Consider the following 27,616-nt stretch of genomic DNA (forward strand, 5'->3'; position numbering starts at 1 on the left):
ACTGGACCCACAGCAATGTGGTTGACTCTTAAATGCCCTTTGAAATGGCAGTTAGGGCTGGGCAATAAATGCTGGCCTAGCCAGGGGTGCCCACATGCCACGAACGAATAAATAAAAAATATTTATTTGAATTCACCCACTCTGTTAACTTGGTGTTGTTCACAAGCCTTCAATCTGGTTAAGGAGATTGAACAGTACAAGAAACTTTCCGTTTCCAGATATGGGGTACTGCACCATTTCCATCTTGCACTCCCAGAGCAAAATATTGAGATTAAACAGGAAAGGGCAAGAACAGCAGTTGCTGTTTGCTGACTGGCTACAGCAAATTCTGGACAAATTTAGAGTCATAAGAATCATTATGGCACAGAAGGAGGCCATTCCATCCATTGAGTCCATGCTGGGTCTCTGCAAGCAGTCCAGTCAGTTCCATTCCCCTGCTTTATTCCTGTAGCCTTCCAAGTCTATTTCCCTCAAGTGTCCATCCAGTTTTCTTTTGCAATCATTGATCGTCTCTGCTTTCACCACCCTCATAGGCAGCAAGTTCCAGGTCATTACCACTCGCTGCATTTAAAAAAAAAAAAAAGTTCTTCCTCACATCTACCCTACTTCACTTGCCCAAAACCTTAAATCTGTGTCCCCTAGTCTTTGTACCGTCAGCTAATGGAAACAGCTTTTCTTTGTCTACCTTGTCTAAACCTGCCATAATCGTGTACATCTCTATTGTTTCTCCCCTCAGCCTCCTTTGCTCCCAAGGAGAATAACTCCAGATTTTCCCACCCAATCTTGTAGCTAAATTCCCTCATCCTTGGAACCATTCTGGTAAATCTCCTCTGCACCCTCTCAACAACTGTCACATCCTTCCTAAATTGTGGTGACCAGATCTGGATGCAATACTCTAGTTGTGGCCTAGCCAGAGCTTTATAAAAGTTATATATATTATTATTTATAAAGGTTCAGCCTAGTTTCCCTGCTTTTGCACTCGATACCTTTATTTATGAAGCTCAAGATCCCATAAGCTTTGCTAACGACTCTCTCAATATGTCCAGTCACTGTCAAAGATGGATGCACATGAACCTCCAGGTCACGCTGTCCTTGTACACTCTTTAGAACTGTGCCATCAAGTCAATGTTTCCTCTTCCTATCGATTCTTCCAAAATTCATCACCTCACACTTGTCTGTATTAAATTCCATCTGACACTTGTCTGCCCGTTCTGCTAGTCTATCTGTCCAGTTGCAGGTGGTTCATATCATTCTCATTGTATGCCACACCTCCAAGGTTATCATTGGCAAATTTTGACATTTTACTCTGTATTTCAATATCCAAGTCATTTATATATAGTAAAAAAAGCAATGGTCTTAACACTGAACCTTGGGGAACACCAATGTCTACCATCCTCCAGTCTGAAAATTTTCTGTCCTTAAGCCATTTTTTATCACAGCTGATGCTGACCCTCCTTTTCCATGAGACATAATTTTGTTAGCCAGCCTTTTTATGTCGTGCTTTGTCAAATGCTTTCTTAAAATACATATAGACAACATCCATGGCGTTCCCTTCATCAACCTTCTCTGTTACTTCATCAGAAAATTCAATTCGTTTAGTCAAGCATGATCTGCCTTTTACATATCTGTGCTGGCTCTCCTTAATTAACTCAAACCTAACCAAGAGTTTGATTTTGTTTTTTCCCCCTGATTTATTATTTCTAAAATCTTAACCACTGCTGATGTCAAACTGACCAGCCTGTAGTTACCAAGAATGTCCTTACACCCTTGAAGAAGGGTGTCACATTTGTCAATTTCCAATCTTCTGGCACTTCCCTCGTTTCTAGGGGAGATTGGAATATTATGACAAACCCTTCCACTATCTCCACCCCAACTTCCTTTAGCAACCCGGCATCCAAGCCATCCGGAACAGGTGACTTATCCAGTCTAAGCATAACCAACCTTTCCAGAACGTCCTGCCTATCAATTTTCACCCCCATCCACTGTATCTACCTTCTCTGCTTCTACCGATTATTTTGTCAGCATCCTCTTCCTTAGTAAACACCAATACAAAGTACTCATTCAGTATTCGAGCCTTATCCAGTGCCTCTAAACATATATCACCCTCTTCATCTCTAATAGGACCCATCCAGCCTCTTGCTATCTATTTACCATTTACATGCCAGAAGAAGATTTTTGGATTCCCTTTTATGTCAACTGCCATTCTATTTTCATGTTCGCTATTTGCCAGTCTTATTTTCCTCTTCTCTGCCCCTATCCACTTATTGTATTTGGCCTGTTTCTCATTTAGAGTTCACCTGACATGCATCATATACCCTCTTTTTTGTTTTTTCTTCATATTCTCTATCTCTCTCGTAATCCAAGGAGTCCTGGCTTTGGTTCCCCTACCTTTCACCCTTGTTGGAACGTACCCGGCTTGTACCTGAAATGGCTCCTCCTCAAAGATGACCCATTGTTCCATTAGTTCTTCCTGTCAGTCTTTTGTTTCCATTTTACCCTGGCTATATCTCCTCTCATCCCACTGACATTAACCTCTTCCAATTTAGAGGTTCTGCTTTAGATTAAAAGCAAAATACTGCGGATGCTGGAAATCTGAAATAAAAACAAGAAATGCTGGAATCACTCAGCAGGTCTGGCAGCATCTGTGAAAAGAGAAGCAGAGTTAACGTTTCGGGTCAGTGACCCTTCCGAAGAAAACAAATTTTTGCCATGCAGCATTGCTTTCTATTATTGGGCTGCATATTTGTAAGCACTTAAGCAAGTACTAACTCCTTCTCCCCAGCCACATACAGTGAGCCATCAATAGTAAACAAAATATAAACAAAAGGTTTTAAATGAATTAATATTCCTTGGTTTCATCATAGCATCTCTTCATAAATGTTACCTTATATATTACTGGTACAATATATTCCACTTTTTGCAAGATGAGATGTGTGTACCTGTTCTGCCTATAGCTCTGATAACTTCTGTATGTGTAGATTCTTGTTTAAGAAAAATAGAACTTGAAAATACAGAAAAAGTCAAGTAATATGGCCAAAATCTATTAAATCTGCTTTTAATTTAAATTTTAGGATTGGTGAAGGGAGAGCTTGCTGGAGTTTAGGAAATGCTTACACTGCACTAGGAAATCATGAACAAGCTATGCATTTTGCAGAGAAACATTTTGAAATTTCAAAAGAGGTAATCTTTTTCTTTACAAATTTTTTAAAGTATATTTTTTGAAAAAGTACATCATATAAAAGTTCAAATTTGACATTGCATGAAGTGTAATACCATTTAGTTTCTTTCAATACTGTACGTAGCACTCTGAGGCGTCTCACTATTCTTGTAATTACAGGTTATATTTACAATATACATTTCATGTGAAACATTGTCATGTGTACAGCATGGGGTTTTACACTGGTTCCAGCCCCTCTGTATACTATGTCAGGAGGGCTTTAGTACAGTAACACCGAGAGCACTTCGCACCTAATGACCAGGTTTTTTCCCACAATGGCGAGGGAGTGCCACTCCCATATGTACAATTTCTGTTTGGCCTTAGCTATATGCTCCTCCCAGTTTTTGGCACACACCCTGGTTCCTCTGAATCATATCCCAGAATCTTCAGGTGGTTTGACCCGACTGTGAAAGGGACAAAGATTGGTCATTCCATTTCCCAAAGAACATGGCCTCGCTTTTGCTGCAGTTCACTTTAGCTCTCGAGGCCAGTTTGAACTGGTTGGAAATGCTCATCAGTCTGCGAACAGACAGTGGATTGGAGCAGAAGACAGCTACATTGTTTATGCACAGGGAAGCTTTGACCTGAGTGCTTCTGCTGCCTGGGATCGTCACCCTTTTTATGTTTGCATCCTTCCTGATGGACTCGGTAAAATGTTCAATATCGCACACGAGCAAAACAGAGGGGCAAAGACAGCCTTGCCTGACTCCAGATTTGATCAGAAAGCTTTCTGATTCCCACCCATTGGAAACTGCGCTACCAATGTTTGTGTAGAGCAGTTGGATCCGATTGCAGATTCCCTCCCCAAACCCATTTTGGAGAGCCATTTAGGCCTCCCAACAGCCAGCGGGAGGTAGAGGAGCAGATATGTAGACAGATTTTGGAAAGATGTAAAGGTAACAGGGTTGTGGTGGTGGGTGATTTTAACTTCCCCAAAGTGACTGGGACTCACTTAGTGCTGGGGGTTTTAGATGGGGCAGAATTTGTAAGGAGCATCCAGGAGGGCTTCTTGAAACAATATGTAGATAGTCCAACTAGGGATGGGGCCGTACTGGACCTGGTATTGGGGAATGAGCCCGGCCAGGTGGTCGAAGTTTCAGTAGGGGAGCATTTCGGGAACAGTGACCATAATTCCATAAGTTTTAAGGTACTTGTGGATAAGGATAAGAGTAGTCCTCGGGTGAAGGTGCTAAATTGGGGGAAGGCTAATTATAATAATATTAGGCAGGAACTGAAGAATTTAGATTGGGGGTGGCTATTTGAGGGTAAATCAACATCTGACATGTGGGAGTCTTTCAAATGTCAGTTGATTAGAATCCAGGACCAGCATGTTTCTGTGAGGAAGAAGGATAAGTTTGGCAAATTTCAGGAACCTTGGATAATGCGGGATATTGTGAGCCTAGTCAAAAAGAAAAAGGAAGCATTCGTAAGGGCTGGAAGGCTAGGAATAGATGAATCCCTTGAGGAATATAAAAACAGTAGAAAGGAACTTAAGCAAGGAGTCAGGAGGGCTAAAAGGGGTCATGAAAAGTCATTGGCAAACAGGATTAAGGATAATCCCAAGGCTTTTTATACATATATAAAGAGCAAGAGGGTAACTAGGGAAAGGGTTGGCCCGCTCAAGGACAGAGAAGGGAATCTATGTGTGGAGCCAGAGGAAATGGGCGAGGTATTAAATGAGTACTTTGCATCAGTATTCACCAAAGAGAAGGACTTGGTGGATGATGAGCCTAAGGAAAGGAGTGTAGATAGTCTCAGTCATCTCATTATCAAAAAGGAGGAGGTGTTGGGTGTCTTGCAAAGCATTAAGGTAGATAAGTCACCAGGGCCTGAAGGGATCTACCCAAGAATACTAAGGGAAGCAAAGGAAGAAATTGCTGGGGCCTTGACAGAAATCTTTGCATCCTCATTGGCTACAGGTGAGGTCCCAGAGGACTGGAGAATAGCCAATACTTTGTGTCTGTCTTCACTGAGGAAGATACTAGAAATCTCCCAGAATTAGAGATCCAAGGGACGAGGGAGAATGAGGAATTGAGGGAAATCAGTATTAGCAAGAAGGTTGTACTGGGGAAATTAATGGGGCAGAAAGTTGATAAGTCCCCAGGACCTGATATTCTACATCCCAGAGTGTTGAAAGAGGCAGCTATGGAGGTAGTGGATGCATTGGTGATCATCTTCCAAAATGCTATAGAATCTGGAATGGTTCCTGCACATTGGAAGGTAGCAAATGTCACACCACTATTTAAGAAGGTAGAGAGAGAAAACAGGGAACTACGACCTGCTAACCTTGCATCAGTAGTAGGGAAAATGCTAGAATCTGTTCTAAAGGATGTGATAAATGAACACTTGGATAATAATGATCTGATTGGGCATAGCCAGCATGGATTTACGAATGGGAAATTATGTTTGGTGAACCTTTTGGACTTTTTTTTGAGGATGTTACTAACAGAATTGATAAAGGGGAGTTGGTGGATGTAATATACTTGGATTTTCTGAAGACTTTTGATAAAGTCCCCCACAGGAGTATGGTTGGCAAAATTAAAGCACATGGGATAGGAGGTAATATACTAGCATGGATTAAGGATTGGTTAACGGGCAGAAAACAGAGTAGGAATAAACGGGACATTCTCGCGTTGGCAGGCTGTGACTAGTGGGATACTGCAAGGAACAGTACTTGGGGCCCCGGCTGTTCATAATATATATCAATGATTTGGATGTGGGGACCAAATGTAATATTTCCACATTTGCAGATGCCACAAAACTACGTGGGAATGTGTGTTGAGGAAGATGCAAAGCGGCTTCAAGGGGATTTGGACAGACTTAGTGAGTGGGCTAGAACATGGCAGATGGAATATAACGTGGAAAACTGTGAGGTTATCCATTTTAGTAGGAGGAACAGATGTGCAGAGTATTGCTTAAATGTTGCGAGATTAGAAAGTGTAGATGTACAAAGGGACCTGAGTGTCCTCGTCAGTAAGTCACTGAAAACTAACATGCAGGTGCAGTAAGCAATTAAGAAGTCTAATGGTATGTTAGCCTTTATCACAAGAGGATTTGAGTACAGGAGAAGTAAAATCTTGCTTCAATTGTATAGAAACTTGGTTAGACTGCTCCTGGAGTACTGTGTGTAGTTTTGGTCACCTTACCTTAGGAAGGATATTATTACCATAGAGGGAGTGCAACAAAGGTTCACCAGACTTGTTCCCGGGATGGCGGGACTGTCCTATGAAGAGAGACTGGGAAAACTGGGCCTGTATTCTCTAGAGTTTCAAAGAATGAGGGGTGATCTCACTGAAACCTACAAAATACTTAAAGGGATAGACAGGGTAGATGCAGCTAAGATGTTTCTCCTGGTTGGGGAGTCTAGAACCCAGGGAACATAATTTCAAAATAAGGGGGAAGCCACTTGGGACAGAGATGAGGAGAAATTTCTTTACTCAGGGGGTTGTGAATCTTTGGAATTCTCTACCCCAGAGGGCTGTGGAAGCTCAGTCATTGAGTATGTTTAAAGTCGAGATTGACAGATGTCTAAATACCAATGACATAAATGGATATGGGGATAGTGTGGGAAAAAAGGCATTGAAGTAGATGATCAGCCATGATCGTATTGAATGGCTGAGCAGGCTCGATGGGCTGAATGGCTACTCCTATGTTCCCATGTCTGTACCGGCTCTTTGAAAGAGCTGTCCAATTAGTTCCTTTCCTCTACTCTTTCCCCATAGCCTTGCTATTTTCTCTGCTTCAAGTATTTATCCAATTCCCATTTGGAAGTTACTAGTGAATCTGCTTCCAGCACCCTTTCAGGCAGTGCATTCCAGATCATCATAACTCGCAGCACAAAAAAAATTGCTCCTCCTCTCACCTCTTGCTCTTTTGCCAACTACCTTTAAATCTGTGTTCTCTAGAAACAATTTGTCCTTATTTACTCGAACAAAACCCCTCATGATTTATGATCAGCCAGATCAGATAATCCTTCACTATGTAAATCTTGCTAGTTGGTGTTGATGAACTCTCTTTTTGATTTCTGTCGATCAGAGAGAGGCTGTGATAGAAATTGGGACAGATGCTATTTGAGGGTCACTGATGCAACATGCCTGTTTTTTTAAAAATGCCTGTACTTGTCTTGCTTTTGAGACTTGAATCAGCACCATTTTCCAAGTACTCTTTGTGGAATAATCTGCAAGATGAAATATGAAAATCTGTCAGTCATCACAAGAGTGATAAAATCAAACTGATGATCTGGACAGAACCAAATAAAACATCTTCTGGGTTTACCGAACAGAAATTCTCCCACCCCAGTAAATATCGGGGCCATTGTTTCTGAGAAGCAAACTCGTATTTCACGAAAGATTCCGTAAACCAATATGCTGCATGAAATAAAGAATAATGTGTGGATAAAATCTACATAAATGCAGCTTGAGTGTTGCACTTACAGGAGAATTCTAATCTTGAAATTCTTAGGTGTGAAGAAGATATGTTTTATGAATAGTTGTGTTTTTTTGGTCAAAATCGCATATTAAGTTGTAGAAATTGAATCTATTATTTACTGTTCGAACTACCAGAGGTTTGCAGTGCTTTTCTAATTGTGTATGAAAATGAAAGGCAGGTTCGGCTTTTGAAATACTTTAGACATTGTTTGGCATTGTGAAGCTGCTAGTCCTATAAAATAGAGTCGCAGTTCATACAAATAATCTCTGCAATGTACTTTTAACATGTCAGTATTTTATATTTTACAGGTAAGGGACAGAAGTGGTGAACTCACAGCTCGGATGAATCTTTCAGATCTTCAGATGGTTTTGGGCATTAGTTACAGTGCAAACAACTCCATCTTGGCCACAAGCCATGAACTGGATTGTAACTTGCAAGGTGGGTGTAAAGAAATCCTGTGTAAGGAAGTCTCTTGCGACCCCAACTTTAACCTGGGCTCTGCTTGAATGCAGCTCCCTGCTGCAATCATCAAAGTTGCCCTGTTACTGTTTCTGTTGAAGAGCTGCAGATCTTAGCATGAAATTATGTTTGGTGATAGCATTTTTCTGCTTATCAATACAGTGATTTGTCATGGTTAGAAGTACTTGAATATTTCATCTGTTTTCTTGTTAGTGTGGCCAAGTGAAATGTAATTATTAGCACTGGTCTAAAGTGTATCATGGGATTATTTAATTCCATTTGCACAGGCTTATCTTTTTAATACTCACAAGAACTTACCAAGTGTGTCATATGGATGAAACAACGGAGCTGAATAAAATTATAATGTAGCAGTGGGGGGTGGACGGGAAGCAGTGCATAGAGGCACGTGAAGATAATGAATAGAAATGTGCATTTGGTGGAGACCTTAGGTTCTGCTTAAAATAATGCCATGACAACTTGTTTGCATTTATTACCAAGATTTTAGTAATTTCAGTTTTGTACAGATGTCTGTTACAAACAAGTTCTTTATATTTCTTTAAAAATTGGATTCTTAAGGCCAGGGAGTCATGAAGTTTAGGAACTGTTTTAAAAAAACTTTATTGAACTTTATTTACAAGACCTTTGGCTACTTCATGGGTAATGTCAAAAGTCATTCTCTGTACACTTCGTAAGATATCATAAGATCAGTCCTTACACCTTGAATAAATAATTAAAGATGTGTTTATATCATAGTTTCCAGTTAAGAATAGACACATAATATAAGAAAAAGAATAATAGCATTTTGAGACATACTTTTCCCCGCTGGATAGAAAATTGTCCCAGTGGTTTTTGCTGGGGTAAAAAAGATTAAGAGGTTATATTGGACAGTGGTTGCAGTTAAGTACCTCTGCTGCAGTTAAAAAAACAAAAATTGAGGTAGCAGTTAAAAAAAACTCTTATTGATCTATTATTATTCTAGGTGCTCGACCAAGATTAGGGCGTCGACAAAGTATGGAAAAAATGGAAGTAATGAAGTTAACACCAGATAAGGTACTGGCATTTAAAATTGTAACAACATACTATGAGCCAGAGAAGGAGATGTTGGGACCAAGGAGGAAGTTTTTAAGGAGAGTCTTAAGGGAGAACAGAGAAGTCGAGGGTTTAAGGAGGAGAATCAATAGCTTAGGGCCCAGACAGCTAAGGTTTGACTATTAGTGGTAGAGTGAAGGAAATTGGGATTCACAAGAGGCCAGAATTGGGGGAACGCAGTTTTTTTTTGAGAATTGTAGGGCTGGAGAAGGTTAGAGATATAGGGATGCACAGAGCTGTGGAGGAATTTGAACACTAGCGAGAATTTTACATTCGAGTTGTTAGCAGACTGACTGGTCCGCGATGGGTGAATGGGACTTGGTGTGAGTTAGGATGCGGGCAGCAGAGTTTTCGATGAGCTCAAGTTTATGGAAGGTGGAGGATGGGAAGCCAGCCAGGAAGGTATTGGAATAGTTGAGTCTCAAAGTAACAAATGCATTGATGAGGGTTTCAGCAGTAGATGGGCTGAGGCAGAGACAGACATTACTGAGGTGGAAGTAGGAGATCTTGGTGTTGGAGAGGATATGGGGTCAGAAGCTCAGCTCAGGGTACAATAGCATGCTGACGTTGCAAGCTGTCTGATTCAGCTTGAGACAGTAGCCGGGGTGGGGTTTAATTGGAGGAAGCAGTTCATTCACGACTGGAAGAGTATAAACCCTTAACGCTATAAAGAATTTAGGCTAACTAGCATAACAGTAGAAATTCTGTCTGTACACTGTGTGACAATACTCTCTGGATTCATTGTAATTTTCAGTAGACCGTGTCGTCACCACAGATTTCAAGAGACAGTCATGCTTGACCAAACTAATTGATTTCTTGGAAGAAGTAACAAAGAGAGAGTAGACTGGGGTAATGCTGTAGGCCTAATATATTTGGATTTTCAAAATGTCATCGATAATGTACCACATAGACTCATGACAAAGGTTAGAAAGTGTAGAGTCTACAGTATCAAAATGGATACTACACTGGCTACAAAAGAGTATGAATTAAGGGCAGCTACTCAGACTTGCAAAAGGTGGGAAGTGGTGTTACACAGGGATCAGTGCTTGGACCAGTGTTCACAATTTACATTAACGATTTGGACTCGGAAATTGGAAGTACAATTTCTAAAGCTGCGGAAGACACCAGTTTGGGGGATGTCGTTAATACAAAGGAAGATTGTGACAAAATGAGAAAAGACATTAATAAATGTATAGAATGGGTGTTGTAAGATTTGATAAGATAGGGGTGTTTTATGCCCCCTTTTAAGGTGGGAACAGACTTGGCAGCACAAAAATTATGAATCGACTTTATTGAGATAAAGGTAGGGACAAGTTTATTAAGTTTTCAGATAAACCATAGTCATATGATCAGCCAATGATCAACGGTCTAACACAGATATTACCCGTATTAGAGACTGGACAGCAGAGCGCACAACTCTTTCTCTTGCAGCTTTTGGTCTTCAAGTTTTTTGGTCGGTCTCTCTCTCGTCTTCGTTGTTCGAAAATTCTCTGCCGAGCAGTCTCAAAGCCAAGACTTCTTTTATCCTGGCAGCTTTCCAATTAACCCTCCCTTCTCCCAATCAGTGATTAGTCTTGTATTAAAGGGTGTCTGTCTTAACCAACCAAGGATCATTTTGTGATGCTTACTAACCTTTCAGATTTACGCAGGTAATACCCCTTTGTATTGACTACTTTATCTCAATGCTTTTACATTTAGGTTTCTATCTCATTGTGAGGCAAATCTACACTTTGTTCTTACAAGCTGTTTTGCACTGTTTGCTCTCAAGGTCTCGCCCTTTTACTGCAAGTAAGCATTTTAAAACTTGACACAATCTCCCAGACTCCCTGCCTTGACATCTTGTCTATACTCTGTGCCCTATTTCCTAAGTTTTCCCATGTTACCATACTACAAAAAAGGGTTCTAATAAAGCTAAATGTTAGTTTATGATGATAAGTAATAATCATAACAGCAACTCTGGTGAGGTTATTGCACTATTGTCCTGTGTGCTAAACTACTTGTATTCACTTCTACAGACATCTCTTCCTGCTGTCATCTGAGATGTTGCCTGGAGGGCTTTCAGCCTCCTTGGGGGGAAATAGAATTTCTCTTCTGCTGACAACCAGGACCTCCAAAGCTGTATTGGAGAATTTATGTGCCATCTCTGACTCTCTTGCAGCCATTTTACTGCTTTGAACATGTTTCGGCTGTCTTCAGCCACATTGTATCTGCCCTTTAATAGGTGCTGGCTGGCTTTTAAGAAGTGTCGGAGACACTCGATTTCCCAATGCTAAACAGGCCTACATCCAATAAGCAATGCAGATAGCGCTGGCTGAATCTCATTCTCAGTATAATGAGTTGTTAGCATCGATTTCATGTTTTTGGGCACAATTGAATTTATAGGGCTGCATCTTTTGTTTTTCTTCTTACTAGTCCATGGGCTGGGCAAAATTAGGTAAATCTTTTCTGACTGGAGACATTCTACATTTGGTGCATCAAAATGCAACTGCTAACTTTGGATGACCTAGTTGAAAAATATCATCTGAAGTTGTTCATTCACTTTGTAACATTTGAGGCCAATTTTCATTTGGGGTCTAGAACCTTACCTACCCCATTTATCCCGATGGTCAGTTCCCTGTAATTTATGTAGAGGTGTACTGCTAGGCAGCCGAATGACTCGGCTGAAATCACTGGTTGGCCTTTTTCTGTTCCAATGATGTAGTTGGGACTCTGATTGCAATTTAAAGTGACACGGGGTGGAGCTTGCGTTGTGAATGTTGCACCCTTCTATATTGGTATTCTGATCAGAAAATGGTTAATAAAGTATTGAGTTACTTGGATATTTTTGTCGACCCGGAAGATGCAGAAGTGTTCCCCTTAGCTGTAGATAAATACAGCGGGCCTCTGCCAGTGTCCTGTTCGACTGACGTTCCTGAAACCAAAGAGCAGTGATGTACATCAGGGCACTTGTCTGGCCTCTACAGCTCATCTGCCAATTTCAGATGAGGCCAAGGCCTCAACATCACAGACTGATGGCCACGCAAAAGTTAAAATTAACCACATTCTTGCAAGTCCTGAATGCTGTTTGGGATTTTGGTCCTTGAGTTTCCACATTTCTACCTTTTAAATATTAACTCTCAGAAAATATAAGAACAATAGCGATGTTTCACAAAAGAAAAATACTGTGGATGCTGGAAATCTGAAATAAAAACAAAATGTTGGAAACCGAGTTAACATTTCAGGTTGATATTTCGTCATGTATTGCAGTTTGTTCTAGGTTGTAGAGCCAGCAATTACTGGAATTTTCTAGCTAGTTCCCAGTCAACATGCTTTCAACCCCTACCCACGAGTGGAAAGAAGAAAATATGTGATAACAGAAAATGCTGGAAATGCTAAGCAGGTCAGGCAACATCTGTGGAGAGAGAAACTGTTAAAATTTTAGGTCAATAACCTTTCATCAGAACTGGAAAATGCTAGTTATAACAGGTTTTAAGCTAGTAAATAGGCATGGAAAGGGGTTAGTAGGAAGGAGCAAAAGTGAAATACTGTGAAATGGTGCGATGCAGGATTAATTAAATGACAAAGGGATGATACTAGGCAAAAAGAGAGTGGTAATGGAACAAATATAGAAACAAAAGATGGGTCTAGAGGACCCGTACTTGCAACAGAAGCATTACCAGCACCCGCTGTCCAAAAAAAACGGTGGTACTTGTTATGATTTGAAACTGTTGAATTTAGTGGCTGAGAAATTCAGTTCTGTAGCGCTGCTAGAGCACTGACAGGGGAGTGGTGCATTGAGCAGCTTGAGAGATTGGTGGTGTGGTGAGTATAAAGCCCTTTTTGATGCATTCACTGACCTTGGCTACCTGTGTGAGATCATTGAACTTCTTGTGGTACTGCTGCCAGGTCTTTAGGGTCAGACTGCTTACATTGACCTCCCTGGCCATCTGCTCCCATTCCCTTTAGAGGGTGGTCCTCTGTAGAAACATGACTCTCTCTTGCTCCTGCCCACCTCCAGGTCTAAGGCCTTCAGCACCTCATTTGTGAACCTAGGAGTCCTCTTTCTTCCCTGGTGCGTGATTTTTGCAGCTGCTGCATGCAGCCAGTGTCGGTACAGGCAACCAGCAACAGCTCCCTTCAACTGAGCAGAGCTCCCTTTTAAGAAAGGTAGACTGGCTGCACCACATGAGATTAACGCTGGCTGCTTGGCCTGTTGCTGAGTCCTCAGGTAGCTAGCAGCGTGAGCCATGCTTGGACCAATGTTTCAATCAGGTAAATGAAGTAGTAACAGTTTGCTGCTGCCTGCCTCAATGGCATCAGGTGCTGGCAGGTCGTGAATTGCGATCTCTCTACCCAAATATGGGCCCTAACGAATCTTTAGCCTAATATTCTGTAAGGCTATAAAGTGCATGATTGAAAGATGAAGTATTGTTCCTCGAGCTTCATTGGAACATTCTAGGAGGTTGAGGTCAGAGTGGGAGTGGGACAGAGAATTAAAATGACAGGCTAAGGGTCGTAGTTTGTGTACTGAACTGGGGTGTTCAGCAAAGTGATCACCCAGTCTTTCCAAAATAGTGGAGACTGCATCATGAGCAGCAAATACAGTATACGAAATTGTACAAGTTGTTACGACCAGATGAGAAAGGTGTCCAGGGGTCTTTTACTGTCTTACCTGGTCTTATTGTAACAGAGTTTTATTTTTAAACAGTGTTTTGAGCTCCCCATTTGGTGAATCCTTGTTCACCACTTTCCAATTATAAGGCAAAGAAATGAGCATAAACAGGCTTTCTCAGGTTTAAAGAAGAAAAGTGAAATTTATTAAACCTTAAACTCTAATGGGGTTAACGCCTACAGATAGATGTGCACCCATGCTAGCATGCACATGCGATACACACGTGCAAATAGGGACAGAAAAGAGAAGAAAAATAAAATGAAGAGATTTGAGGCAATATCAGAACAGTTTCTTGTTTACTGTACTTCCAGCTCATTGTAGTCCTTTTGTAAGTAGCCTTACTTTTCGTTGGGGCCCAGTATTCTTCTTAAACCTTGTTCACTGTAGGAGGCTTTTCTCTCTTGGAGTTCATGTGTCTTCAATGTTTTCCGAAGCTGGTGAGAGCAAGATGAGAGGTGTTCTCAGTCCAGGAGAAAACAGCTTACTGAGTTCAAAATTCTGTGGCCAGTTCAAATTCAGAAAACCAACAGCTAGCTAGTCATGTGACTACACTGGTCTGACCACTTCTTCTGTGTATTGGGAAGCAAGGACTGGGTCCCTTGTTCCATCACTGTCTGCTAGCATGCAAATGTCTTTCCAGTCAGGGGCCTGGCAATTCCTTGTGATAGGCCCTCTTTCTTCCCAGCTGCAATTTTAAGTCTTAATGTTCATGTGGCGAAATACTATGTGCCTCAGTCTTGGCAGGAGGGGGGCTTGCCTGACAAAGTAAATCGCTGTTTCACCTGGAAGGAGTGACAGTGGGAAGGCAGGAGGTGAAAGGGCAGGTGTTGTATCTCCTATGCTTGTACAGAGAGGTGCTGTGGGAAGGGGACTGGACGTTGGGAGTGATTGAAGAGTGGACCAGGGTGTCGCAGAGGGAGCAGTCCTTTCAGAATGCTGAAAGATGTGTTTGGTGGTGGCATCACAGTGGAGGTGGTGGAAATATAGTCGAGGGCCCTGTCGACCATGGTGGAGGGGAATTCTTAGTTGAGGAAAAAGGGAGACATATTGGAAGCATTGGTGTGGAAAGTGGTCTCATCAGAACAAATTTGACAGATGGAGAATACATGATTACAGCTTCCCTAGGGCAATACTACTGATAATAAACATTCCAGATGCATTTAGTTGCTGAGATAAACACCTGACTGGAAAGTATACTTATGACAGTGCAGTGTCAATGAATTGAAAATAGAATTTCCTAATGCATCAAGTGAATCTCCCGTGGTTGTGTGTCTGAGCTGTAAGGTGACTTGCGAAATGTAGAATATCTCCTCTCTGTGAAGGCAATCTCTATTTTGCTATTTTTCTCCTAATCCTTCTGGAAGGTTGCGTGGGAGCTGGAGGGCATAAACTCTTCTTCAATTCAAACTGCTACTTGTTCCCCTCTTTTTTTTTTTCCCCCCCATTCCAGTGATCATCAAATGATCAGTGGCTATATATTTGGAGGCATTTTAATGTGCAGGTTTTGTAATATTGATGAATGAATTTGTTTTGCCCAGGTTCAGAACTGGAACAGCGAAATATTTGTGAAACAGAAACCTGCACTTTGGAAGCCGTCAACAAAGTTGTTGTTTGTAAATCGATTCAGGGGCAAAAAGCACAAAAGTAGCAATTCATCTGCAAAAGTTCTTAAGGACACCAGTAACTCTGTGGTCATAAATGATGCCAGAGTCCACATTCCACAAAAGGTAAGCTTTGTTATAATACTTTGTTTTTATTGTTTACATCTTCTTGTTTGATAGATGATACCCAACTCACCAAACTCTTTAAGGTATTCTTGAATCCAAGTACAAAATAGAACAAATTTCCCAATCTATGTGTTTTGATTTCCATCAATCTGTCTGAATTTCTAATCTTGGTTTCATAACTTTCCCGTAGGAAGGGAAAAATCAATAGATGTACATCATGGAACATATTTAATACAGGCAAAGCCACTTTAATGTATTCAAATGGAACCAAATGATATGTTCTCCTGAAGGGCCATTCATTTAGTAAGTGGATGTGCTTGGAAGCTAATGAGGTTTAGTGGATACAGATAAATCAGGCTATTGTTTTCCTGTGATAATTGCACTCAGGTTAATGTTCATTTAGAAGTTTGAGAATGTAACTTGTTGCACCTTCGCACTGGGGTCACATTTAACTTGGCTCAAATTTCAAGTTTTGAGTGGAGGAAATGGTGATGGGGTGGGGGTGGTTTTTGTAGCTACATGGCCGCAGTATTGGTGGTGGTGAAGGCAAGAGTGACAGCTATATGAAAGGTGTAGAAATGTCTGATTCAAAACTATGAGCATCAACATTTACTTACTAAGCGTATTTATTATTCCCCTATTATGAAACATAGGAAAAAGGACAGGAAAAGCCCTACTGGCCCATTGGGCTAGTCCCCCCTCTAGGCATACTGTAATTTGCACAGACCAATACCTCCATCCTCTGCATGCAGTCACACAATCTCCTCGGAAAGGCAAAAAAGAACTGTAGGCTCATCTCCGAAAATCTCTGGACACTTGCCCTGTGACCTGCAGAGGCGATTAACACTAGCTGCAGGAAACTACAGTGATTGGGTGACACAACCCCAGTGGCCCATCAACCATTTATATGTTTTGAGATAAAAAGAGAAAATGCTGTGAATACTCAGCAGGCCTAGCAGCATCTGTGGAGACAAAGAGTTGACGTTTTGTTGGTTTGGCAGCAAAACTGGGAAAAGTTAGAGATGTGTACTTATATATTTGTTTTCTACATGATATTAGAATCTCAATTGGGTTTCTTTGAGTGCTATATTTGCATTAAATGTGATTAATTTCAAATTTTACTGTTCAAGCTGGACATTTGTGTAGGTATTTTCTAAAAGGAAGTAGACTTATTTTATAGAATACTAGTTTGCATTTTTGTTAAATTCTTGAGTCTCCTCAAGAATTTAACTAAAGCTGGGAGCTACTGAGATGTGAGTGATTTTATATTTGATTTTTGCAAACTATATTCTCTATATAGAGTACATGTATTCTAAGTTCAATTTCTGCTTCTTTAAGGCAAATAAGATTAATTGTAGAGTTTCCTCCTGGCATTGTTTATTTGTCTCCTACATTTGCTGGTGACAGCACTGTGAACTAAAGGAGGCAGCTACTTCTTGTGGCAGCACAAAGAGCCTCTGCATGTGACTTTTTGCCACACTTCAGGAGGGAACAGAGCTGCTACAGAAATACAAGTGACTGTAAATGGCTACCAGTTTCTTGGGTAAAAATGGGTTGAGCATTCAGTCTTTCCATAGGCCAGAGATGTCTTTGGAATTATAAACAAGGCAGATTTCACAGCATTGTGCAGTGTAAACCCATCAGTACAGATGGGTTTAGAGAACAGGATTCTAATTTAAAATGTGGCAAATGCCAAAAGAATTGAACACATGGGAAGTGCATATTTACATAAGGAAATAAAAATTACCAATTATCCAATCAATCAATAAAATCACAAGGAACAGTTTATCTTGAATAGCTGTTGAATGCTGGTGAACTTTCCAGCCTTTGCTCCAAACAAAAGGGACGGCATTTTACCGTCATGCTTTGAGTAATCAGTGGCAAATTGGAGAAGAGGGCTGGAAAAGGTCTGAATTCATACTGCGTTTATAAAGTGCTTTGGGACTTTCTATTTAAAAGTCTTATATACATGCAAGTTGATGCTGCATAATGGCGGAGTATGTAGCTGTCATAGTATGATGAGCAGTATGACGCTAAGATTGGAAGCAAGCAATGGCATTTTGCATTCTCACCCTAGCTTAAATATGATTACATGCCAGTAGGTTTAAATCTTAATGTTTGTCGTAGAAAACCACAGAGTACAACAGAATGTTTGCAAGCTGTGTTGCCCTCACTGCTCTTTAAGTTGGAGGTAATAAGGTTAGGGTTTAAGCCAGGAGAAGTAAAATTGGAACGCTGAAAAGGTTGCTTTTTCAAAACAATCCCCTCAGCAATCTGAAGTAAACAACTTTTCAATCTCCCAGTTATTCAAGATCAAACTGGTGAAAATTGTTCCATGTCTCAAAGAAAATTAATAGAAGTTGAGCTCCCCTGTCAGTTCCCTGAAAAGTTTGAATTTAAAATTTTAATATTTTAAACTTGAGACTGAAAAAAATATCAATTTTTCATACAAACCCATAAAGTTGGTACCAACATCACATTGGCCAAAGCCATAAGTAACATCCTCTCTGACCATGACTCTGTCTTTCTGTTCCCACTTATTCTTGCCTTCAGTCTAATTTGATGCTGTTAACTACTACATCTTCCTTCAGTGCACAATCACACTTGGCTCCCTTCTGGAAACTGCTCATACCCTACTATACTGCTACTAACAGCTTCTGTTCCTCAGCTTACACAATCACCTCTGATGTATCTTGGGGGTTCATCCTTGCCCTCCTATCCCCATGGTCACTTCCCACATTAATACTGGTGCGCCCCACCAGAAGGAGAAACTGAATAATACTGTCCTGTCTTCCATAGAATCATATAATACAGCACAGGAGGCCATTCAGCCCATCTTGCCTGTGCTGGCTCTTTTGAAAGAGCTACCTAATGAATCTCTCTCTCTCTTACCCTCCAACTATTCATGCAGTTGTCATTTGAAAGTTATTATCGAATCTGCTTCCACTACTCTTTCAGGCACTGCATTCCAGATCAAAAAATTGCTGTGCAAGAAAAATTCTCCTCATGTCACCTCTGGTTCCTTTTTCAATTACCTTAAATCTTTGCCCTGATTACTGAGCCTGCCACTGGAAACCGTTTCTCCTCATTTACACTATCAGAACACTTCGATTATGATTATGAACACCTCTGTTAAATCACTCCTTAACCTTCTCTGCTTTAAGAACAATCCCAGCCCCTCCAAGGAGTGGCACAGTGGCGCAGTGGTTAGCACCGCAGCCTCACAGCTCCAGCGACCCGGGTTCAATTCTGGGTCCTGTCTGTGTGGAGTTTGCAAGTTCTCCCTGTGTCTGCGTGGGTTTCCTCCCACATGCCAAAGACTTGCAGGTTGATGGGTAAATTGGCCTTTATAAATTGCCCCTAGTATAGGTAGGTGGTAGGGAAATATAGGGACAGGTGGGGATGTGGTAGGAATATGGAATTAGTGTAGGATTATTATAAATGGGTGGTTGATGGTCGGCACAGACTCGGTAGGCCGAAGGGCCTGTTTCAGTGCAGTATCTCTAAATAAATAAAAAATAAAAATAAAATAACCGAAGTCCCACTGGTACCATTCTAGTAAATCTCCTCGGCATCCTCTCTATGGCCTTACTTTCTAAAGTGTGGTGTTCAAAATTGGACAATACTTCATCTAGTGATTTTATAAAGATTTGGCATACTGCCTTTGCTTTTATACTTTATGCATCTGTTTTATAAAGCAAGGGAACCCCTCTGCTTTTCTAACAACCATCTCAACTTGTCCTGCCACCTTCAAAGAGTTGTGAACATATACCCATAGGTGTCTCTGTTCCAGCATCCTTTAAAATTGTACCATTTATTTATATTACTCTACTCATTCTTACCACCAAAATGCATCACTTAAAACTTATTTGCATTAAATTTAAGCTGCTGTCTCCCCATTTGCTAGGAGCCCTAGCAAAACTGAGGTCAGTGGGAATCGGGGAAAACCCTCCGCTGGCTGGAGTCATACCTAGCACAAAGGAAGATGGTTGTGGTTGTTGGAGGTCAATCACCTGAGCTCCAGGACATCACTGTAGGAGTTCCTCAGGGTAGTGTCCTAGACCCAACCATCTTCAGCTGCTTCATCAATGACCTTCCTTCAATCATAAGGTCAGAAGTGGGGATGTTTGCTGATGATTGCACAATGTTCAGCACCATTCATGACTCCTCAGATACTGAAGCAGTCCTTGTAGAAATGCAGCAAGACCTGGACAATATCCAGGCTAGGGCTGATAAGTGGCAAGTAACATTCATGCCACACAAGTGCCAGGCAATGACCATCTCCGACAAGAGAGAATCTAACCATCTCCCCTTGACATTCAATGGCATTACCATCGCTGAATCCCCCACTATCAACATCCTAGAGGCTACCATTGACCAGAAACTGAACTGGAGTAGCTACAAGAGCAGGACGGAGGCTAGGAATCCTGTGGCGAGTAACTCACCTCCTGACTCCCCAAAGCCTGTCCACCATCTACAAGGCACAAGTCAGGAGTGTGATGGAATACTCTCCATTTGCCTGGATGGGTGCAGCTCCAACACCACTCAAGAAACTCGACACCATCCAGGACAAAGCAGGATTGGCACCCCATCTACAAACATTCACTCCCTCCACCACTGGCGCACAGTGGCAGCAGTGTGTACCATCTACAAGATGCAATTCACCAAGGCTGCTTGGACAGCACCTTGCAAACCCGCGACCGCTACCAACTAGAAGGACAAGGGCAGCAAATACGTGGGAACACCACCACCTGCAAGTTCCACTCCAAGTCACACACCATCCTGACTTGGAACTATATCGCCATTCCTTCACTGTCACTGGGTCAAAATCCTGGAACTCCCTTCCTAACAGCACTGTGGGTGTACCTACCCCACATGGACTGCAGCGGTTCAAGAAGGCAGCTCACCGCCACCTTCTCAAGAGCAATTAGGGATGAGCAATAAATGCTGGCCTGGCCAACGACGCCCACATCCCATGAATGAATAAAAAAAAAAATTTCACCAGTGCTGCTAAAGTCTGTTGCTATCTGCCTCAAAATTTACTACATTTCCAAGTTTTGTCTCATCTGCAAACTTTGATATGACCAGCATACCCAAGTCTACATTGTTAACTCTTCCCTCCAGTCTGAGAAAACAATTGTTCTCCATTATTCTTTCCTTTATTGTCCTTTAGCCAATTTCATATCCGTGCTGCAGCTGCTGCTCCTTTGATCCCATGGGCTTCAGTTTTGCCAACCAATCTATTATGTGGTATATCAAATGCTTTTTGAGTGCAGATTATTTAAAATAAATACCCATGGGAGCGATAAGACATTAATGCAATCCCAGAGTATCAATTTTATATGGTTTTTTAAAAAATCAACAAACACTGCTTATTCATGACTTAAGTCAGAATATGATTCTGGCACCTGATAACTTTGTTTATGTAGCTTCTTAGCAGAAACAACCAAAATTACTTCTATTTTTAAACAAATTTCTAATTCATGCTTCCAGCAACTTGTGTTTTTTGAGATCGTAGTGTAAGAACTTTTTGTGAGTGTGTGTATGTTTAAGTGAACTGTGTGTATACATAGTAACAATTTCCGGTGTAAAAATTGTCAATAGTATCTTCAGTCCAATTTTTGAGAGTTTTTATTTGATGTTGACAAATGTGCATGACAAATTTTTCACATGGCAAAGATGCCAACTATATAATGCAGTAACATAATATTGTTGAAATCTACACCAAGTGGAGGGTGATGATTAGACCAGATAGCTGCTAATTGCAAATTTAAATTACTAGTAGCTATGAGCACTGGTGTACAGATGGTATAAAAGTGAAATTGATAACAGAATTATTTATAGTTGGCTCCAGCAAAAAGTGTTAGAAACCCCATTTAGCCAAATAACTAGCTAAAAGTATGAGCAAAAACATTTACAGTTGACATTTTAAATCAGTTATTCATACTTTAATTCTTTTTCCTCCCCATTTTAGAATGTAGTTTAAAACATTTGACCCTTGCAAAGGTACTTTTAGTGTTCATTACACTAATTTAGATTTTTCTTTGGCTTCTGTGACTGATCTTAATTAATCTGATGTTTGTGTATAACTTTCACATTTATAACAGTGTTAATATATAACCTAAATGCATCTTCTTCGGGAGCTGTTAATATTTTCTCAATTCTGCCTCCCCAGAATAATCATCCCCACTCTTGAGTTACCTCATGCGAAGGAACGTATTCTCCCTCATATGTGTATTGTACAGATTGTGTATAATTGTTATGTAGAACTTTCTAAATGCAGCTAGTGTTACATTGATGTACAATTTATAATATTTGTCTTCAGAGAATGAATTCCAGTATGCTGGGAGAAGAAGGGTTTTTTGATTTGCTGAGTCGATTCCAGAGCAATCGAATGGATGATCAACGATGCTCATTTACCAAGAGTCAGAATGGGCCGACAAGCACTGCACCAGCCTCATCAACCAGACCCAAAACATTAAGTGAGTGTTCTTTCAATTTTCCTGACTTTATGTTGGAATTGCATCCATATATAGTTGCCCCTGTTAGGCTAGGGAAATTTTAAGTGTGCTTTTAAATTTCTTGCAGGAATTTTTATTTGTGCTCATACTTTCAGCCAGTTATTTGGCTAACTGGGGTTTCTAACACTTTTTGCTGGAGCCAGTCTTTCTAACAAGCCATTCCTTGGCAGAATGTGAGCATCTATAGGAATCTTTTTCCTTCAAATAGTATAAATAGAGAGACCAAGAATAGAGGTATATTGGGCAAGTTTAGATTCACAGGAAGAAGGAGTCCAACAGCCTTTGCTCTCCTGATTGCATTTATAGATAATGCCACACTTAACTGAGGAACAATGTATGTGGATGCACTAATTCACTATGGAGACTGTCAGGAATTGTCAAATGCTGCAAGCTGGTCTTCAACCCAACTCCAGAGCAGGAATGGTACTGCCAGTGCCTGATAACACTTCAGCAAAAGAGTCCTGTGTTTTTTTTCCGATTAGTCAGGATTTCACAAAGTCCAAAGCTTCAGTGACTGCAGATATAAGCGTACATGTAAGCTGCTACACAAAATAGTGGTGCGTCTCTTGCTGCAAGAGCTACTTACTCCCATCATTGTGCACCTGGCCTGTTGCTCTTTACACAAGCAGCAAAACACTTGCCAGTTGTGATCTACATGGTTTTGGATGGTCAGCCCCCAGCAATATTCAAAGAACAAAGAACAGTACAGCACAGGAACAGGCCATTCGGCCCTCCAAGCCTGCGCCGATTTTGATGCCTGTCTAAACTAAAACCTTCTGCACTTCCAGGGACTGTATCCCTCTATTCCCACCCTATTCATGTATTTGTCAAGATGCCTCTTAAACATCGCTATTGTACCTGCTTCCACCACCTCCCCTGGCAGCAAGTTCCACCCTCTGTGTAAAGAACTTGCCTCGCACATCCCCTCTAAACTTTGCCCCTTGCACCTTAAACCTATGTCCCCTAGTAACTGACTCTTGCACCCTGGGGAAAAAGCTTCTGACTATCCAGTCTGTCCATGCCGCTCATAACTTTGTAAACCTCTGTCTTGTCGCCCCTCCACCTCCGTCGTTCCAGTGAAAACAATCCGAGTTTATCCAACCTCTCCTCATAGCTAATGCCCTCCAGACCAGACCTCCTGTGCATACTTTAGGCCCAGGTCTTTCTATTGCCAACCTGCACCAAAGTTGTTTGGACTTGAATGAGTATAGGGACGGAACAAAGAACAAACAAAGAACAAAGATAATTACAGCACAGGAACAGGCCCTTCGGCCCTCCAAGCCTGCGCCGATCCAGATCCTCTCTCTAAACATGTCGCCTATTTTCTAAGGTTCTGTATCTCTTTTCTTCCTGCCCATTCATGTATCTGTCTAGATACATCTTAAAAGACTCCATCGTGCCCGCATCTACCACCTCCGCTGGCAATGCGTTCCAGGTGCCCACCACCCTCTGCGTAAAGAACTTTCCACGCATATCCCCCCTAAACTTTTCCCCTTTCACTTTGAACTCGTGTCCTCTAGTAATTGAAACCCCCACTCTGGGAAAAAGCCTCTTGCTATCCACCCTGTCTATACCTCTCATGATTTTGTACACCTCAATCAGGTCCCCCCTCAACCTCCGTCTTTCTAATGAAAATAATCCTAATCTGCTCAACCTCTCTTCATAGCTAGCGCCCTCCATACCAGGCAACATCCTGGTGAACCTCCTCTGCACCCTCTCCAAAGCATCCACATCCTTTTGATAATGTGGCGACCAGAACTGTACGCAGTATTCCAAATGTGGCCGAACCAAAGTCCTATACAACTGTAACATGACCTGCCAACTCTTGTACTCAATGCCCCGTCCGATGAAGGAAAGCATGCCGTATGCCTTCTTGACCACTCTATTTACCTGCGTTGCCACCTTCAGGGAACAGTGGACCTGAACACCCAAATCTCTCTGGACATCAATTTTCCCCAGGACTTTTCCATTTACTGTATAGTTCACTCTTGAATTGGATCTTCCAAAATGCATCACCTCGCATTTGCCCTGATTGAACTCCATCTGCCATTTCTCTGCCCAACTCTCCAATCTATCTATATTCTGCTGTATTCTCTGACAGTCCCCTTCACTATCTGCTACTCCACCAATCTTAGTGTCGTCTGCAAATTTGCTAATCAGTCCACCTATACTTTCCTCCAAATCATTAATGTATATCACAAACAACAGTGGTCCCAGCACGGATCCCTGTGGAACACCACTGGTCACACGTCTCCATTTTGAGAAACTCCCTTCTACTGCTACTCTCTGTCTCCTGTTGCCCAGCCAGTTCTTTATCCATCTAGCTAGTACACCTTGGACCCCAAGCGCCTTCACTTTCTCCATCAGCCTGCCATGGGGAACCTTATCAAACGCCTTACTGAAGTCCATGTATATGACATCGACAGCCCTTCCCTCATCAATCAACTTTGTCACTTCCTCAAAGAATTCTATTAAGTTGGTAAGACATGACCTTCCCTGCACAAAACCATGTTGCCTATCACTGATGAGCCCATTTTCTTCCAAATGGGAATAGATCCTATCCCTCAGTATCTTCTCCAGCAGCTTCCCTACCACTGACGTCAGGCTCACCGGTCTATAATTACCTGGATTATCCCTGCTACCCTTCTTAAACAAGGGGACAACATTAGCAATTCTCCAGTCCTCCGGGACCTCACCCGTGTTTAAGGATGCTGCAAAGATATCTGTTAAGGCCCCAGCTATTTCCTCTCTCGCTTCCCTCAGTAACCTGGGATAGATCCCATCCGGACCTGGGGACTTGTCCACCTTAATGCCCTTTAGAATACCCAACACTTCCTCCCTCCTTATGCCGACTTGACCTAGAGTAATCAAACATCTGTTCCTAACCTCAACATCCGTCATGTCCCTCTCCTCGGTGAATACCGATGCAAAGTACTCGTTTAGAATCTCACCCATTTTCTCTGAGTCCAAGCATAACATTCCTCCTTTGTCCTTTAGTGGGCCAATCCTTTCTCTAGTTACCCTCTTTCTCCTTATATATGAATAAAAGGCTTTGGGATTTTCCTTAACCCTGTTTGCTAAAGATATTTCATGACCCCTTTTAGCCCTCTTAATTCCTCGTTTCAGATTGGTCCTACATTCCCGATATTCTTTCAAAGCTTCGTCTTTCATCAGCCGCCTAGACCTTATGTATGCTTCCTTTTTCCTCTTAGCTAGTCTCACAATTTCACCTGTCATCCATGGTTCCCTAATCTTGCCATTTCTATCCCTCATTTTCACAGGAACATGTCTCTCCTGCACGCTAATCAACCTCTCTTTAAAAGCCTCCCACATATCACATGTGGATTTACCTTCAAACAGCTGCTCCCAATCTACATTTCCCAGCTCCTGCCGAATTTTGGTGTAGTTGGCCTTCCCCCAATTTAGCACTCACCCTTTTGGACCACTCTCGTCTTTGTCCATGAGTATTTTAAAGCTTACGGAATTGTGATCACTATTCCCAAAGTAGTCCCCTACTGAAACTTCAACAACCTGGCCGGGCTCATTCCCCAACACCAGGTCCAGTATGGCCCCTTCCCGAGTTGGACTATTTACATACTGCTCTAGAAAACCCTCCTGGATGCTCCTTACAAATTCTGCTCCATCTGGACCTCTAACACTAAGCGAATCCCAGTCAATGTTGGGAAAATTAAAATCTCCTATCACCACCACCCTGTTGCTCCTACATCTTTCCATAATCTGTTTACATATTTGTACCTCTATCTCACGCTCGCTGTTGGGAGGCCTGTAGTACAGCCCCAACATTGTTACCGCACCCTTCCTATTTCTGAGTTCTGTCCATATTGCCTCACTGCTCGAGTCCTCCATAGTGCCCTCCTTCAGCACAGCTGTGATATCCTCTTTGACCAGTAATGCAACTCCTCCACCCCTTTTACCTCCCTCTCTATCCCGCCTGAAGCATCGATATCCTGGGATATTTAGTTGCCAATCATGCCCTTCCCTCAACCAAGTCTCAGTAATAGCAATAACATCATACTCCCAGGTACTAATCCAAGCCCTAAGTTCATCTGCCTTACCTACTACACTTCTTGCATTAAAACAAATGCACCTCAGACCACCAGTCCCTTTATATTCATCATCTGCTCCCTGCCTGCTCTTCCCCTTAGTCACACTGACTTCATTATCTAGTTCCTTACAGGCTTTTGTTACTACCTCCTTACTGTCAACTGACCTCAATTGGTTCCCATCCCCCTGCCACATTAGTTTAAACCCTCCCCAACAGCGTTAGCAAAAGCACCTCCAAGGACATTGGTTCCAGTCCGGCCCAGGTGTAGACCGTCCAATTTGTAATAGTCCCACCTCCCCCAGAACCGGTCCCAATGTCCCAAAAATCTGAACCCCTCCTTCCTGCACCATCTCTCAAGCCACGCATTCATCCTGACTATTCTTTCATTTTTACTCTGACTATCACGTGGCACTGGTAGTAATCCTGAGATTACTACCTTTGAGGTCCTACTTTTTAACTTGGCTCCTAACTCCCTAAACTCTGCATGTAGGACCTCATCCCGTTTTTTACCTATATCATTAGTGCCTATGTGCACAATGACAACTGGCTGTTCACCCTCCCCCTTTAGAATGTTCTGCAGCCGATCTGAGACGTCCCTGACCCGTGCACCTGGGAGGCAACATACCATTCGGGAGCCTCGTTTTTGACCACAGAACCGCCTATCTACTCCCCTTACAATCGAATCCCCTACGACTATAGCCCTTCCACTCTTTTTCCCGCCCTTCGGAACAGCAGAGCCAGCCACGGTGCCATGGACCTGGCTACTGCTGCCTTCCCCTGGTGAGCCATCTCCCTCAACAGTATCCAAAACGGTATACTTGTTTTGGAGGGAGATGACCGCAGGGGACTCCTGCGCTGCCTTCCTGCTCTTTCTCTGCCTTTTGGTCACCCATTCCCTTTCTCCCTCAGCAATCCTAATCTGCGGTGTGACCAATTCACTAAACGTGCTATCCACGACCTCCTCAGCATCGCGCATGCTCCAAAGTGAGTCCATCCGCAGCTCGAGAGCCGTCATGCGGTCTAACAAGAGCTGCAGCTGGACACACTTCCTGCACGTGAAGGAGTCAGGGTCATCAGCCATGTCCCTGAGCTCCCACATTGAGCAAGAGGAGCATGATACGGGTCTGAGATCTCCTGCCATTTTTAATCTTAAGTTTAAACTTAGTTAAATGAAAAAGGAACGAAAAGTTTTTACCAATCACAATAAAACCAGAGAAATCGAAAAAGCCTTACCTTATAAACACCCCACCGAGTCCTTTTTTTTGGTTAGAGGAGGAGGGCGGGTGGGAGACACTACAAGTGTGGTGTCTCGGGTTCAGAAACCGCCCAAATATATAGTGTTTTACTTACCCAGCAGCCCCCTGGCCTCCGCCGAAAAACAAAAGGAAATTAAATTTACTTTCAAACGGACTTTCCCAGCTGCTCACTCGCTCACACGCTGCTCCCGAAAAAGCTGCT

The 27,616-nt window shown here is 42.1% G+C and overlaps 1 protein-coding gene across 5 annotated transcripts in view; it reads left to right on the forward strand.

Moving 5' to 3' along the window:
• Nucleotides 1-27,616, forward strand: part of gpsm2 (G protein signaling modulator 2) — a 96,692-nt gene that overhangs the window by 51,281 nt on the left and 17,795 nt on the right. For all 5 annotated transcript variants that reach the window (XM_068037588.1, XM_068037591.1, XM_068037592.1 and 2 more), the window contains 5 exons: nt 3,072-3,180; nt 7,954-8,083; nt 9,084-9,154; nt 15,383-15,571; nt 21,897-22,053. In XM_068037588.1, coding sequence (XP_067893689.1) covers nt 3,072-3,180; nt 7,954-8,083; nt 9,084-9,154; nt 15,383-15,571; nt 21,897-22,053 — 656 coding nt within the window. The remainder of the gene's footprint in view (nt 1-3,071; nt 3,181-7,953; nt 8,084-9,083; nt 9,155-15,382; nt 15,572-21,896; nt 22,054-27,616) is intronic.

This window comes from Heterodontus francisci, chromosome 8 (genome assembly GCF_036365525.1).
Source record: "Heterodontus francisci isolate sHetFra1 chromosome 8, sHetFra1.hap1, whole genome shotgun sequence".
In the NCBI taxonomy this organism is placed as follows: Eukaryota; Metazoa; Chordata; class Chondrichthyes; order Heterodontiformes; family Heterodontidae; genus Heterodontus; species Heterodontus francisci.